The 16587-nt window shown below is 31.5% G+C and overlaps 2 protein-coding genes across 4 annotated transcripts in view; both read left to right on the top strand.

The window, feature by feature from the left end:
- Window positions 1–587: 587 nt before the first annotated feature.
- On the top strand, window positions 588–14515 carry LOC108746270 (voltage-dependent calcium channel subunit alpha-2/delta-4-like). Of its 2 annotated transcripts, XM_018482929.1 has the most exons (13): window positions 588–749; window positions 1133–1214; window positions 1595–1878; window positions 4799–5415; window positions 5674–6008; window positions 6980–7246; window positions 9233–9358; window positions 10331–10686; window positions 10847–11051; window positions 11235–11826; window positions 12520–12881; window positions 13135–13431; window positions 14213–14515. In XM_018482929.1, the coding sequence occupies exons 1-13, from the start codon at window positions 673–675 to the stop codon at window positions 14504–14506; spliced, it is 3894 nt and encodes a 1297-aa protein (XP_018338431.1). In that variant the 5' UTR covers window positions 588–672; the 3' UTR covers window positions 14507–14515. The 2 variants fall into 2 exon arrangements, with proteins under 2 accessions (XP_018338431.1, XP_018338432.1); XM_018482930.1 differs by lacking the exon at window positions 9233–9358.
- Window positions 14516–16068: 1553 nt separating this feature from the next.
- Window positions 16069–16587, top strand: part of LOC108746278 (putative serine/threonine-protein kinase C05D10.2) — a 7620-nt gene continuing 7101 nt past the window's right edge. Inside the window, exon 1 of one of the 2 annotated variants that reach the window (XM_018482948.1) lies at window positions 16069–16411. In XM_018482948.1, the coding sequence (XP_018338450.1) occupies window positions 16190–16411 (222 nt within the window). In that variant the 5' untranslated portion in view covers window positions 16069–16189. The remainder of the gene's footprint in view (window positions 16412–16587) is intronic. The other variant, XM_018482947.1, reaches the window with a different exon arrangement.

Here is a 16587-nt window from a genome sequence, read left to right as displayed (position 1 = left end):
TGCAAATCTTGTTCTATCCGATGCATGTTTGGAATTTCAGATTCAGGATAAATTCGTTTAATATGTTATCTGTTTTCAATTGAATACGAATCATCATGCAATTGCAGATCTATCTTTTATTGGGAAATCCATAAGAAGTCGTTACTAATTTAACTACAGAAATATATTGAATATATGAATACTTACATAAACCGCATTATGTTATTTCCTGATAAAAACCAGTAAACTTTATGTCGTAAATTCCTTGCAAAATGCAATACCTAACATATTTTAGAATTGTAAACATCAGACAAAATTTTTATCTGGGAATCCAACTATATGTACCATCAGTAAAAAATTTTTTATACATGAATATGTAAAAATATGTATAAAGAATGTTCTAATCCGGCTGGCATGATGATTTTATTAATATCCATGTCAGAAAACAAGAAAGCAGCTTTAGAGTTTCAAGACGGCGTTGCTCGAGTGCCAAAAATAATCGAACTAGAGGCGAACTTCGCAGCCGGTTTGTTCCGTAGTAGACATACAGCCAATCGAGTGCCTGATATGCCATCGTAAGCTTTTGCATATGTGCTTTTTGTAGAGAGTTGAAGAGTGTAACGTTCCGTATCATAGGAACGAATAGCGCGACGACTATAAAGAAAGAGAAAACGGACGCGGCGAGTTTTGTTCATGCCGAGTGCAGGTCGATATTTCATCTTTTATTTTGTGTTGGTGTTCGTCGTATGTCTGGCTAAAGATGCTCACATGTGAGTTCTGCATTGCGTTGTAAAGAACGCAAGTCATGAATGTGCTTTAAATAGATGCATAAAAAGAAAATTAAAAAATTAGAAATATAGAATAAAAGTATTAGAAAAATTAGAAAATAAGTAATATTTACATGCAAGATTACATTTAAAAGATTTGTTTTTGATTGTCTATTTGAACAAGCTTACATATATAAAATAGAGATAGGCTAAATTAATTTGTTAATTAATTATTATATTTATCTTTATATTATTTGTGTATTATTTACGTATTTTAATTTATACTGCTTATTATTATCATATTTTTCAACTACAACTTCAATTAAATCGGTATGCTTCCCTGGATATTTAAATTACATATATTGCAATTTCTTAACTCTCACTAGCGTGGCTAGATGGGCGGAGAAATTGGGCACTGAGTTGTGGGAACTCGCGAACGAAGTGGACCGGCCCGAGGAATTGCTAGAAGTGAGTATCCGTATTTACTTAAGGTAATAAACTTCAGATACTGAGAATTCAAGAAATCTTCTCTCTACGCAAGATAACATATTTTTATTTAATTTTATTTAAAAAAAAATCGAATTATAATATTTCTTTAATATAGTTTTGCAATTATTTGTAAAAAGTAAATCTACATTTATTTTAATATTTCATTTGTAATTCGTCACAGTAAATTTATTATAGTAAGAAGAAATTCTTATTATTTTTAATGATATAAAATCCTTTATGTATAATTTTAAACATCTTTAATTTATATATTTCTAACATACTGCAAATAAAGCATAATAAAAAATATTAAATAAATAAACTTATTAAACAAGTAGTTAAATAAGTAATAATTCTTTTAGAAATACAAAAGCATGAACGTGCGAGTTGAAGATAAGTCTGGAGAAGAGTTGATCAACATAATTAGCCAAAATGTAGGTAGGATGCTGCGTCGAAAGATGGACGCAATTACCTGCATTCGAATAGCAGCCGAAGAGGCTGCGGAGAACTGGGACCCATCTCTCCTAGACGACAACTTCTCCTACGTTTCCAGCAAATGTAGTCCTGTCATCGGTCATGATTCAGCAAACAAGAACTCAACAAACAAAAATTGTGATATTCATAAGAAGAATGTGACCGTGTTCAGGTAAGCAATTTGCTCTGCTTCACTTTTTTTCTCTTCAAATTGCCATAAGAATTAATTACGGAGTTATTGTTCATACAGCACACTTTGTCCTGAGGACATCCCAAATTATCTCATATGACAAAGCAGTCCTATAGATATTCCATCCGAAACATCCAAAAAAAAAAACATCGTAAGATATCACAAAATATCCTATTAATATCTTAAAATATCTTACTATTTTCAAATCCTTCCACAACACAGTTCTCCAAATGTTCTCCTATGGATGTCTAGAATAAGCAAGGGTTTACAGTTGGAGAGTGTCAGAAATAAAAAATTAGAAGTAAAGAATATGTCATAGTTATTTTGGACGCAAACGATACTGCGTACCAATTAAATTACATCTCAAATGAAGCTTACAAAGGTTTTTATTATATTTAATGTTATACGGCTGTATTCAAAAACAATACCTGGATGCTCCTGTGTATTAGAGATCCTCTTAGTAAGGAATGAGACAACGCGCCAGATGTGCCGCTATTCGAGGATCAAAAAGAATTGCGGCGCAATGTTGTAAACTATGCTATGATCTAAAATTATATTCTATTTATTAGAAATTTGTTTATTCGTTAATTATATTCGGAAATAACGTAAATGATGTTAATAATTATTAATATTATTTATGTAAATTTCTACTATTATATAATATTCTTATCATTACATGCATTTACTTAACAGATATATTACATGTAATAAATATACGTTTACATGTCACCATTATAGAGATTATAAGGACGTAAACTTTAGGATTTTTTGTTTCAGATTCAATTAAATTTCAACAAATATTATAATAGTAGTAATATTATTATTTGTTGAATTATAATAATAATTAATTAATAATAACTACATTCAAAATAAATACATATAAATCAAGGTTTAAATATATATTATGAACGCGAGTATGGCATGGTAGACAGCGCACTGGTCTATCATGCCAGAGATTCGAGCCGGGTTCGATCCCAATAGGAACCAAAATATTTACGTTTGTGTCTCCTTTCGAAAAAGCTGGCAATCTCCCGAGAGTATTTGTAGCCACAGAAATATCCGCCTCTCGAAAAATCCACCGTTCGGAACCGGCATTAAAACTGTAAGTCCCATATGTTCGTGGCAATTGAATAATCAACCGTACGCACCACAAGCATATAAGAGATGTAGCACAGGCTCTAATGTAAGAAGAAGAAATATACTATATTCAAATTATTATAATTTCCGTTTCTACTGCTATTTTTATCGTTAGGAGCACGTTCGTATAATTGATGTTCTAAAACGTATCAAGCCAATAAACAAAATTTAGTTCAGTTTCTGAGTTAGACATCGAGTTTCGTATGAATTTGACTTCAAATAATTTCATAAATTACGAATTGTCACAAGATCAGTATTAATCTCTTTTTTTAAATATATAATACTTTTATACATTTGTTTCATAAATTTTTGGGCTCAAACGACATCATGGAATATAAAGACATACAAAAAAACTTTTCGAAGCACGGGAGTGTTTGTTGAATGGCGGCGACCAATCCGCAGCTTGCACACGCGTTGTCTCATCTCTTACTAGAGAATCCCTACTGTGTATTATTCTTGTTTAACATTGGGTGAACAGCAAAGACAAAATAATATACTCTATAAAGGCACTACACTACAGAGGCATTCGGATAATGTTTTCGAACGCAGCGTAAGAATATATAAATTACAAGATGTGACATATATTATTTCAAATTAATTTTTTATTTCATTATGTATAATAATGGAACAATAACATATTTCTCGCTTCCATAATATAATATCCTAAAACATTTCCCTTTTATTTTAGATAACAATCACATACATATACACACACGCTATACTCGTGATATCTCATGGAGTTCCTTGAACATCTCATGGATGTCGTCTAAGATGTCCGTGGATTCTCATACACGCGAACATCCCCTGAATATCCGTTGCATAACTTAGACCATTCATTGATATCACAAGATTATTACGATATTCTAAAATGACGCCCATTATACATTTCTAGGATAAAGTGTGCTGTGTAAGATTAAAAGGCAAGAATTTTTATGGATTAAAACTGAATTATGCAAATGCAACATTATTATAATAATAAAAAATCCAAAAAAATCTGGGCGAATAAGAGTTATTATAGAATGTTATTATAATAGTGAAGAAACTTATTATCATAAACGTTAGAGTCAACTAAGAAACTAACAAAGATAAATCTTTTACTAATTCTATAGAATCTTTTTTATTTTTCTGCTAAAATGTGCGTAATTAAATTAAACTGTACCATATATAAAATCAGAAATAAGATAGTCTATTGATTATTATATTACATTTTTCCTTACAACTTTTCTCGGAATAAAATCATTTACATAATTACACGATTTGTACGGTATTAATCAAATTGTAAGATAAAAGTTTTTTTTTTGCAAAAAATATTTAATTAAATCTGTAATTTAAATATAAACCCCTATTTTCTATCTCTATTATTAGGTCATCCTCAAATTTTTAGTCTTAAATATTTGTATTTAAATTATAGATTTGAATAATAATTGAACGTTTTTTGCAAAAAGAATTAATATTTTATCTTATAAATCTTCTTTTATCTTATAATTTGATTTATTCATTCAAAACCCTTTTGAATTTTATTATATTATAGAATTATAATTTTATATATACGCTGCACGATGATTTGTGAATTTAATTTTGAGTTTTATTTCTACTCAAATAACTAATATAATATTTTATACAATCTCAAATATTAATTATTTGTACAAAATTAATTTAAAACAAAATTATTATTAATAAATATAAACAATAATGTATATTGTCGAAAACAGAAAACAAATCACGTGAAATAAATCGACAAAAAAATATTACGAATTGATTCTAGAGATATGGAACTGATTTCGGACTCGCATTTCTACGACATTCCGGTAAATACGACTTACTCATCGGTTCATATACCAACCAACGTGTACGATCTCATGCAAGATGTAGCTGAAGATATCGCGAGGACTGAACCGTTGGACGATATATTTCGTCAGAATTACGAATCTGATCCGGCATTGTCGTGGCAATACTTTGGTACAGTCACTGGTGTACTCCGACAATATCCTGCTATGCAGTGGCGAACAAATCTCAAAGACACCAACGACGATGATAATATAAACGATAACACAATTGATGATAATATTAATAATAATAACAATGTTAGCAAAAATAATAACGAAGACATCGCTGATGTTAATGATAATGATGACAACGATGACGATGATTCTCCTGCTAATGTTAATAATGATGACGACAACGATGATTCTCCTGTTGATCAGTACGACGACAATGACGACGATGATAATTTTCCTGCTGATCAGGACGATGATAATTCTTCTGCTGATGAATACGACTGCAGGTTACGTAATTGGTTTATCGAGGCGGCCACATGCAGCAAGGATATGGTGATTCTAATGGACGTCAGTGGCAGCATGACGGGCTTTGGAAAGACGATTGGTATGGGAGATTAGTTTTATTGAATTGTGTGTGAAAGTGTGTAGCTAAAACTTTTATATCAATTAATCAAGTTTTATAGAAAATTTTAAAGCTTTAGATAAACAAGACGATAAAACAAAAAATTTTCAATGATAAATTAATATTTGTTATTTTTTATTGGTTTATCGCGACTGTTAATTTTATAATTGAAAAGTTGTAATATTGTTGAGAAAAGTGTATTAATCTCTTCGTCTTAATGAAACGATAATGTTATGACAGCAAAAACGACAGTGAACTCGATTCTGGACACCTTATCAAACAATGATTTCGTCACACTGCTAAAATACAATAACGAGACGACCGAATTCGTGCCATGTTTTAAGGATATGCTGATTCAAGCCACTCCAGAAAATCTCGACACATTCAAAAAATCCATGGACAAAATTGATACAGATAACGTCGCCAATCTCACGGAGGCTTTTACTAAAGCATTCAGTCTACTTAAAACTTATCGAGAGGAACGCGGTTGTGACGCCGACTCACCGTGTAATCAGCTCATCATGCTTGTTACTGACGGTGTTCCTGGAGGGACATTGGGAAATAATCTAAAGGAGGTTATATAACATAATTATTTGATTGAATAAACTTTTAATGCACTTTCTTATATTGAGATGTTGCGTGGCGACAAAATTATTAAAAATCTGCTAAGATAAAATAAAACTGAATCTGTCCTCTCAGTAAATGAGAATAATTGGAAATGAATGCAAATAAATTTCGACATTTACAAATTCGCGTTTCTAATTTTTCAAATCCATTTGAATCCATGAATACATCTGAATTCAACATGATGAATAGCTCTTTCATATTTTAATTCATTTCAATAAAAAAATAATATGATACGGACATAAATACATTCATATCCCTAACCGCACAGACTTCCATAGGACATCCTGCGAATGTTCTTTAAACATTCTAAGAACATCCCCAGAATGTACCAGATAAAGTGATATTAAGAATATATTCAACATGATGAATAGCTTATTTCGCTTTTCTATTCTCCATTTGAGTCCAAAAATACTTATTATGTTGTAGATAGTTTAGCTATGAATACATCCCAGTTTAAAATTATGAAAATGTACATTTTTATTTAAATAAAAAAAGAGTAATTGTTTAGAGTACTCCCCCTCCCTAAAATCTCCCTAGAATCCATTTATTTTCAAATTGTTTTATTTTCTATTTATTTCATGATTAGAAACAAATTTATGTTCTGAAATATCAATTTATTTCAATCCAGTTTCGGCCTCTAAACCGCAAACTTGGATAAATTAAAATAAATTGCAATTTTTTAATTCATTTCAATCCATTCTTGTTTATTGAGCCTTTACTCTTTTCTGTTCTAAAAAATTTTCTATACAAGGATGTGTAAATAGAAGTATAATTAATAACAACAATATCCAAATAATCGAAGATCATTTGCAGATATAAATATATCGATGAAATAGTTTTAAAAATAAATAATAATAATAAAAATTTTTCTGAGTAAACATTACTGTATGTTTGTGATTTCTATTTCTTTCATTTTTAGGTATTCAAAAAATGGAATTGGAATGAAAATAGTACTCATATACCGGTGCGAGTATTTACATATCTTATAGGCAAAGAAGCTACAAAAATGGATGAACTCCAGTGGATGGTAAGATCGTGTCTAAATCTTGGCGACTACAAGAAAGTAAAAACTCAGGAGGAAGTGCGCGAACAAGTACTCAAGTACATTTCAGTCGTAGCGCGTCCTTTGGTACTTCAGAGTGTGGTACATCCTATCGTATGGACACATGCTTACGCTGATATCACGGTAAGAAAAATAATAATTTTTAAAATAAAACTTTTAAAACATCCAATTTTAATCTAATATTTTCCCGTCATGCTGTAAGCAATTTGAAAAAGTTTTTTAAATGGTGATAAATTTATGAGAAGTATATTGTAAAATTATTAATATACGAGGGTCGTTTGAAAAGTTTTGAGTTCAACATAAAGTCCAGCAAACGAGAATGGATTGAAATGAATTGAAATGAATTCAGATGTTTAGAAATATTGATTCACGAATGTTAAAATGAATGCTTTTCAATCCTGAATGCATTTTTATTCATTTACAGGAATTGCATGGAGCATATATGTATCTCTATGTCTTTCAATTTAAAAATAATATTAGCTTGTTCTATGCATTGTGAATACTGTTTAATTCAAAATTTTGAATAGGAAATACAATTTTTCAATCCAATTGCATCCAATTGAATCAAATTAAATCCATTTGAATCCAGTTAAACCCCAAAAAATATTCGCTATTTAAAATACGCGCATTCGGATAGAAAAAAATTTCAATCCATTTTAATCCATTCTCATTTGCTAGGAGATGGCATTACTCGACAAAACTATTCTGGTACTACAGTCGTACGTGCTTTGAAAGATACCTATGAAAATTGTAGCTATTGTTGTTCTTTGATAGTCATTTATACCAGTCCATGTCAGTGTTTTTGTGAAAATGAAAAAAGTCAAATATTGGCGGTCACCAGTGTTGGAACAAATATCACTTAAAAGGTCTAGTTATATCTATAAGTATTGTGTGAAAAAAATATTTAGGCATAAGTACAGATACATTTTTTTATATTTACCTAAGTATAGATACCGATACAAGAAAAAAGTATCCGGAAATTTAGGTACTTTTTAGGTACTAAAAAAAAAAAGGAAGAAAAGAAAAATAAAGAATGGAGAAAATAAAAAAAGGAAAAGATATAAGTAGCGTAAAATATACTACATTTTATTTGTTTGTTTTAATACATAAAAGAATGTCTCGATGATGAAAAGTCGAAAACAACAAGCTGCGTATAGACTAATTTTATTTTATATAAATCTACTACTTACCCAGATAGCCGAATCTATAGAAAGCAGATTTTTTTTATATCTTCATCGATCGCGATTGCTTGTAAATGGTAAAGAGCTTTCTGATTCAGTTTAGTTCGCTGTAACAACTCGTGAGAAGTGATCCCGTAGGTCGGGGATACCCTGTATATAATTATATATAATTTTAAATAACTAATATGAAATTACATAATTTTATAAAACTTTTTTTCCCCAGACGGTGAAGCAAATAAAAGCACTTGTACAAGGTTAAGAATTAGAGAAGAAAGATGATTTACAATAATCAAAAATTAAGTTTCTAATATGAAATAATATGATATAAAATAAAATGTATAAGTACGTATCTAAAACTTAAAAGATACCGTACCAAAAAAGTAACTAGATATACGGATACAGGTATCTCCGCCCATAAAAATCTAGATAATACACTTAGATACAACTGACTATCTAAATACTTTTATCTAGATACGTTCCAACACTGGCGGTCGCCATGACAGAAATTTACGAATTTTTTCTATTTCCTAAGATCAAAGTTTAGTTCGGAGGACAGAGATATTCATTAAACAAAAAACACTGACATCTATTATTTACAAATCTAATACAATTGTATAATTATACAATTTTGTAACAAATGTATTATTCATTTGCTCAGTTTAAAAAAAATTTGTCTCAAAATTAAAAATATAATAATTATAATTTGTGATATGAAAAATCTAAAATTTTTAGAAGAAAAATAATTTTAAAATTGTAAATTTTAATAACATTTATATATATTAGTTTTTAAAATCAATTAAATACCATTGTAATTTGTTTGTTACTACAAATTTCGTCTTTTCATATCTTCTACTATGTCTTAATGTTTTTGTAAAAAAGCGAAAACATATACAGGTAGAATAAAATAAACATACGTAAATCCCATCAGAATCCAGCACTTGCCGCTTGGCTGTGGTGGGTGATGAAGCATGGGCAACAAAAGTCGCTGGAAAAGTATCTGAAAGGAAAACGGATGGGCGTGCAAATAAACGAGAACGCAATCTACATACAGCAGGTTTAGATAAGCAAGAAAGCACCCCCGCTGTCTGTTCCTAGGCTTTCCAAGTACTCCGTGTAGATTTATATCATGCTATATCTCTCTTAGCACAAGCTCCTGTATTTAATCTTTCGAATACCAAACGGGAGTAAAACTTGCGACGCAACTTTGTTAAAATTCTTCTTTTAGAAAAGCTATATATTTAAAAATATTTTAAATCAGTGGATAGTTTTCAATTTTGATCACTCTGTTTGGTAATTCGTGTAAGATCAAGCGAGATAATAAATAATGGTATGTTTAATTAAATAAACATTACTTTTTACTGATTTCAGAAACAGATTTGAGAATCTCTTGAATCTCGCTTAATCTTAAAGCCAAAGGCTTAAAAATACCTAGAGAAATTAATTAACGTAGTTCGTTAACGAAGTGTCGATTCGGAGAACTGGACAAACACCCACAAATATGTAGTTTAGCGCTAGACATTGAGATATGATTAATCGATGCAGCGAATGGTCTTTGGCCGATTAGTTATCATTAGCAGATTGAATACTTCAAGCTAGGTTTAGTACCCTGTTTGCTGGGCTTCATCGATTTTAGTTTAATTCATTTTTTTTTTTTTATTTCCCATTGTTAGACCAGTGTTAACTGCTGCATAAAATGTTCGGGATTGAGCGGACAATCAAAGACTTCGAGTCTTTAAAAATATCAACTGAACAATGAGATTTCTTAAATCAGATTCTGATTTAAGAATATTACACGCGACGGAAAATAATATATGCTTCTGTAATTAGTTCTCGTGTGATTTTGGTTGCACCCTTGGTTCCGAGACACCTTGGTATTGAAATGACTGAGTGCGAATTAGATAGCGTGTCCCTTCGCTTTTGTTCCAACCTATCGACATATTCATTCCTCTTAACGAAAGAAAATTGTAAAGGAGATGATATATTGCAATCGAAAAGTGTTTTTCAATCTCGCAATCGCTCTGTGTAGCTGCACAAGGATGAGAACATTGGGGAAGATTCATCCACAACCTGGCAAAAGTACAGACTGTTGACTTCCGTAAGCACACCTGTATTTGATCGTAAGAGCAATCACAGCAACATGACAGATGCGGCGAATGACACACTGTTCGGCGTGGCTGGCACAGACGTGCCGATTGATGACATCCGCGAACTTACGTTGCCATATAAACTCGGCGTGAATGGCTACGCCTTTATTGTATCCAATAACGGCTATGTGATATTGCATCCAGACCTCCGGCCAGATTACAAAGACCAGCTTAAGTTGAACTATAATAGCATCGATCTCACGGAGGTAGAGATACTTGACGACAAACGCGAGCCCAGGTATATAACATAACGTTTCAATCATTTAATATTATAGTTTTTTTTCTCCATAAATATGAATTAATTATGTAAGAAAATGAAACATTTTATATTTTAATCGTTACGTTTCTTCTATTATTATCTCTTATTTGAAGTATTCATTAATTAAAAATGAACACAGGAATCCGGGACCCGAATTATTGGAGCTGAGATCAGCGCTGGTGGATCACAAGCGAGGTAACATGATGGGGATCCCCGTGAAATTACATTATGATGACAATCGTCGAGTCAACCTTGAGAAACGTGATTATTTTTATGCGCCCCTACCTGGCACTCCATTTAGTCTTGCGGTTGTTTTATCCAATTATGGAACTACGTGGATTAAGGTATAGAACAATTTCACTAACTTTTTTAAATAATTGCATTTAAAATAATTCAATGCACAATTAATTATACTAATTAATAAATGATTATATACAGCATCAATTGTATCAAGTAATAATTATACACGCAATTGTGCTCATGATATCGAATATGTGCTCAAGTTATTGTATGTCTAATTTTTCAAGGTCGGCGATGAGATTCGCAGAAACCAGAACATGAATGTGAATGTGTCGGATTATTTTGTGGGCGATCATTGGCGTGTACATCCTAGCTGGGTATATTGTCGTTACCATTATTTGGAAGGTCATGAGTTTAATAAGCCGGAAGACGAGTTGCGTCATTTCTTAGCGCTGATGAGCCGTCCTGGTTGGCGATGGTCCGAGCAATATGAGGCTTATTCATCTATAGATGAAGATGTTGATGAAGAACCCAACTGTGGCAGACAAACGCTCAAGCACGATGACTACTATTGCAACAAAGAACTTATGCAGTTGCTTGTATTCGATGCCAAGGCGACGAACAACAGCTTCCGTGGTGACTATATGGAGAATTTATCTCCAAGGGCTCGGGATCTCGCACATCACTATGGTATCTTTATAAGATTTATCGCGACCCAAAGCGGGCTCACCAGGTGGCATCATCTTAAAACCAGTAAACTGCTGAATGTGGATGACAGTGTTGTTTTCGGTGATCTTCATAGACGAGCAGTGAATGAACCTTGGTATAAAGGCGCGATCTTTCAAAGTGAACTAGATTCAGAAAGTATTTCTTTATCTGGTAAGAGTTATATTTATTGTAAATAGGACATCGAATTTTTTTATAATTAATGTTGTGTTTGTGTATTTTTTTTTCAATCAATTGTGTGAAATCACACATCTGTATGAGCCAACACAAGACTCATACAGGTTTTTTAATGTGTAATACTCCTTATTAAATTTAGATCTAATCAACAAACTATTTGATCCATCTTTCAGATCCTCTTCAATGTAATTTTACGCATATAAAATTTTCCTGTATATTCTCCTGTAAAGTATAATACAATAATAAAAATATAAGAAAATGTAAATCTTTATCTCCTCTCTGATGACGTTATACTTTACAACGTTTTTACCGTTTTAAAGAGATCAACTTTTTGCGGATAGACAATATTATAGGAAAATTTTGTATGCATTAAGTTACATTGAAGAGGATCCGAAAGATAGAGCGAAATGTTTGTTGATTGGATCTAAATTTAATAAAAAACATACACTAAAAAACTTTGTGTCGGCTAATTGTGTAGGCATGATTTCACGATTGATTTCACGATTTAATTTAGCGCTGAGCTGAAATAATTATTAAATTTTTTTTTAATTATCTTTTATAATCATTCTGTGATTTATTTGAAATCAACATTTATATAATTATTTATTATATATGATTTATATTTGAAATGAGTAGTAGTATAATATTTGAAACAAAGTATCGTTACAGTTCCATGGGAAGCAGGCGTGGACGCGATAGTGACTGCTTCGATGAGCCTGTCGCCCAAGGATGGCGGCAAGAAAGCACCAGCGGCTGTAGTGGGTTTTCAGATGCCGATGAAAGATCTGTACAAGCGATTCATTGCATTAATCTCAGACAATCAGACGACGAATACGGTAATAAATTGCGCCCACAATTGGATTCACTGCTACCTGATAGATCAAAATGGCTACATAGTGATCTCAGACGAACATAATGACACCGGACAATTTATGGGCACTCAGGAGGGTGCTGTCATGCTATCCATGATCAAACAGGGTCTTTATAATCCGATCGACATATTCGATTATCAAGCATGGTGTCATGAAACTGTAAGTAATATATGTCAAAGAATAATATAATAATCGACAAAAATAAAAAAATATTGATTATATTAAAAGATCATATTTAAATAGATTTCACAGAGTTGAATTTTTAATTATTATCAAAATTATAAAGAATTTGCATTTGGTGAGAGAATAAAAAATAGCATGAAGAATAAATTGTTCCCAAAACTTTTTTATAATTATTCTTTTTTATTTAAAAAAAGAGGGTGCTTTTTTACGGAGCTGCAAATTGTTCCAGCGAATCGATAACTCTGCCAACAGCTTAATGGAACCGTTGCAACATATTGCAAGATTGTTGCTCTGGTTTCTGCTGAGGTTGATATGGTACGCGACCCAGTTTGTAAACTTACCCGGAATTCATGGCAAAGTCCACTTCGATGAAGATGCACCAGATCCGCCGCCACCACCAAAACCCTATTTTTATTACTATTCCTGTGATCAAAAGCGAACTCTCTATATGTTGAACGAGACCGTTGCTGCTAAAGGTGTCACCAATCACTCCGATTACTGTTCGCGGCCTTTTTACGCTCAGAGAGTAAATATTTTTTATTTTACTTAAGATGGAGAGAATAAGAAATAATTTTATACATACTAAAAAAAATATTACAAACATATTTTTATCTATTTAAAACTTATTTTATTGTATTTGTATTGTTTGCAATTACTAACATTTTACTTTAATTCTGATAAGTGCGGCTCTAAGCAGTTTTTAATAAATGTAGAGACTTAGCATGTGTAAAACTGTAATTATCATACAAACATATCATACTTTTTAAGACAATCTTAAAACAATCATAACTAATAATCATAATTAATTAAATTATTTACAAAGAAGTACGCGTGAATAATTAAAAACAAAATTACTTGTGCATATTATTGTACTATCAATAATTTCACAATTTGATAGTATAATTGTACAATTTACATATTTACGATGCATCAGAATAATGCATTTAAAGTAAGATTGATTGGATCAGCATGTTAATTGTCAACGAACGTTGACGAAAGAAGAAATAATGAATGTATCGAAATTTTTAATATTAGAATCCAAATTACGGATTTATGAGAAATTATTTCTTGATTTATTGATGATATTTTTGATACGCTCTTTAGAGATGATTGATATGCTCTTTATACTTTTCTATGTTTCTTTATTTTTCAGTTTATGAAATGATGAGACGTTATTAACATTTTTATGCTGTTAAATTAATTGATAACAATTTTATATAAAAAATATTATATTACATAAATTATGTGCGTATATAATGCAGCAATCGAATAGTTTAAAAAAAATAATCGTCTGTAATAATTTACAGGTTGCACATACTAATCTGTTGCTAGTTGTGGTGGACAGCATGTACCCAACGTGCTTGGACATAACATTAGAAGTTACATCTGTCAACATTTTACCCTTCGAGTACACAAATAGCACGGGCGAGAAACCCTGTCACAAGATTCCATTGAACACTCTAAAAAGACGCAGGCTGAAGAATTGCTTTACAGAACATCCTCTGGAGCATGTGACTTACGGCTGCGGAGCATCTGAACTGATGGTGTCTTTCTCACTATTATATATCATTGTTGTTAGGATTCTGTATATTTTCATGTGACGGCAAATTAACCGTCCTTAGTATATCGTAACTGTGTTGTTTTACTGAAAATAATAAGATAAAAAATAAATAAAATAAAACACAAGAAGTATAAATATTTCTTCCCCAAATCATAACTTTATAAATTATTTAATAAAAAATGGCTATATATTGTATATAACTTTTTCATGTAAAATATTAAATAGTGCTCTTTTAAAATAAGTAGATATTTCAATTTTGAAATATCTACTTTTGAATATATTTTAGCGAGAATTAATAGTATATTTCTTAATTTACAATACTTAAGTCTATTCATTGTCCGTTTTTATTACAAAATTGTTTCGAGTAATATCTTAATATGGATCTGTGATTTTTTTTATGCTATGCCAACAAATTGGTGATAGAAACCGAACAGTTTCTGCTACATAACCTGACGACAGATGCCATTGGCAGCAGAAATCGAGCAAGATCTGTCATTTTCATATACAATCTCGCCACGAGATAGACTTGCTTCTCGTAAGAAGAAAACATCCAAGAGTCTTATAAGAATTGGCGTATGTAAATCAAATAGGCAAATTTCTTAGAAATTCCGAAGTTTTTTCGGAGTGTGCTTTCTGAATCTCCGAATATCTTTTTGACAATTTTATTACTTTCTCATGTGTACGAGGGTCATTTGAAAAGTTGTGAGCCTCAACATGAAAATGACGTTACTCGTTAAAACCATTCTGGTACTACAATTGTACATGTTTTGCAAAATATCTGTGAAAATTGTAATCATTTTGGACGCTCAGTTGTTGTTGGACAGTAATTTGTGTCAGTCGACGTCAGTGTTTTCGTAAAAACTTGATTTTTTTCTAAAACAAATATTGTAATATGAAAAGTACCCTTTTAATTATTTTTAATGTTTTCACATTATTATTATTATTTCTATCACATTAAAAAGTAATTTTGCAAAAGGAAGAGGGATGTATGAACATGTATAGACATATTTCATACATGATTATATATATGTTTCTGAATATTTATGTATGTTTATACATATTTATACATACCCATGCATAAAAAATTTTTTACTGGGTAAGATCGAGTAAAATAAATACATGTGCTCGCGCGTGCGCATTCAGACACAAAGTTGTAATTTTATCTCTATGAAAAAAATAGCTGTGTTAACTAAGCACAAATATAAATTTAGACAATAAAAAGAAAAACAAATGTATTAAATAACAATAAAATAAATGCAGACAAAGAGCAAAATTGTCCCTAAAAAAAAAATATACATATGTATGTATAATGCGCTACATTTTTATACAGCTTATAAACAATTTATTTACCTATTTATATGAATTTCTCTATCGTGCTTCATTTTTTAAGTATAAGAAAAAAAATGTAAGTTTTTACATGAAATATGTGACACTAAAAAGGTGAAACAAGAGAAAGGGAAAAGGAATCATATATTTATTATTATTAATTTTTAATCTTAATTTTTTTCCACATTTCTATATGTGTTCTTCGACAAACGTCTCACTCGCGGTCAATGTGTAATATACATATATCTATGCAGGCGACATCGCTGGCAACCGTGGACACGGTCGCCTCGGCAACTGCCATCAGTTCCGTAAACAAAGGCACACATTGTCGTGTTGAGGGTTGCGTGAAAAAAATTTCCTCGACCGAGGGTCGCACGTTTGATGTACGAAGATGTGAATGCACCGCGACGGCTCGCACTTGTCTCCGTGTCCACCCGAAAGACTCTCTCACGTGCGAAGACTCTCCCTCGTTCCGGAACCACGTCTTCAGCGACCTGAGAGTTCCGTCGACGGCACTGCTGCTTCGACAATGTCGGGGAAAAAGGCTACGGAGAAGGTCTCCGAGATTGATGCACATATCAACAAACAATACGACATTGTGCGACGTCTCGGCAAAGGGGTAATAACGTTATCCTCCCCGTTTATTCTGACATGTAGGATAATTTTGCGCATGTCGTGAAAACGAATTTATTTCGAATGTATACCTTTATCCTCCATGCAAAATAAAAATACGTAGATTTACAGCATGTAAAATATGCTCGTCTAAATTAATTGTAATTTTGTCAAAAGTCATAC

The sequence above is a fragment of the Trachymyrmex septentrionalis genome, unplaced genomic scaffold, assembly GCF_001594115.1.
Source record: "Trachymyrmex septentrionalis isolate Tsep2-gDNA-1 unplaced genomic scaffold, Tsep1.0 scaffold161, whole genome shotgun sequence".
Taxonomy (NCBI): domain Eukaryota; kingdom Metazoa; phylum Arthropoda; class Insecta; order Hymenoptera; family Formicidae; genus Trachymyrmex; species Trachymyrmex septentrionalis.
This window is presented reverse-complemented; position numbering and strand designations above follow the sequence as displayed.

Excerpts from the sequence above, each read along its gene's own strand:
- LOC108746270 (XM_018482929.1), top strand. The coding sequence starts at position 673 with ATGCCGAGTGCAGGTCGATATTTCATCTTTTATTTTGTGTTGGTGTTC. Across the intron at positions 1,215-1,594 it reads GGCCCGAGGAATTGCTAGAA|AAATACAAAAGCATGAACGT; the intron begins GTGAGTATCCGT and ends TAATTCTTTTAG. Across the intron at positions 1,879-4,798 it reads AAGAATGTGACCGTGTTCAG|AGATATGGAACTGATTTCGG; the intron begins GTAAGCAATTTG and ends AATTGATTCTAG.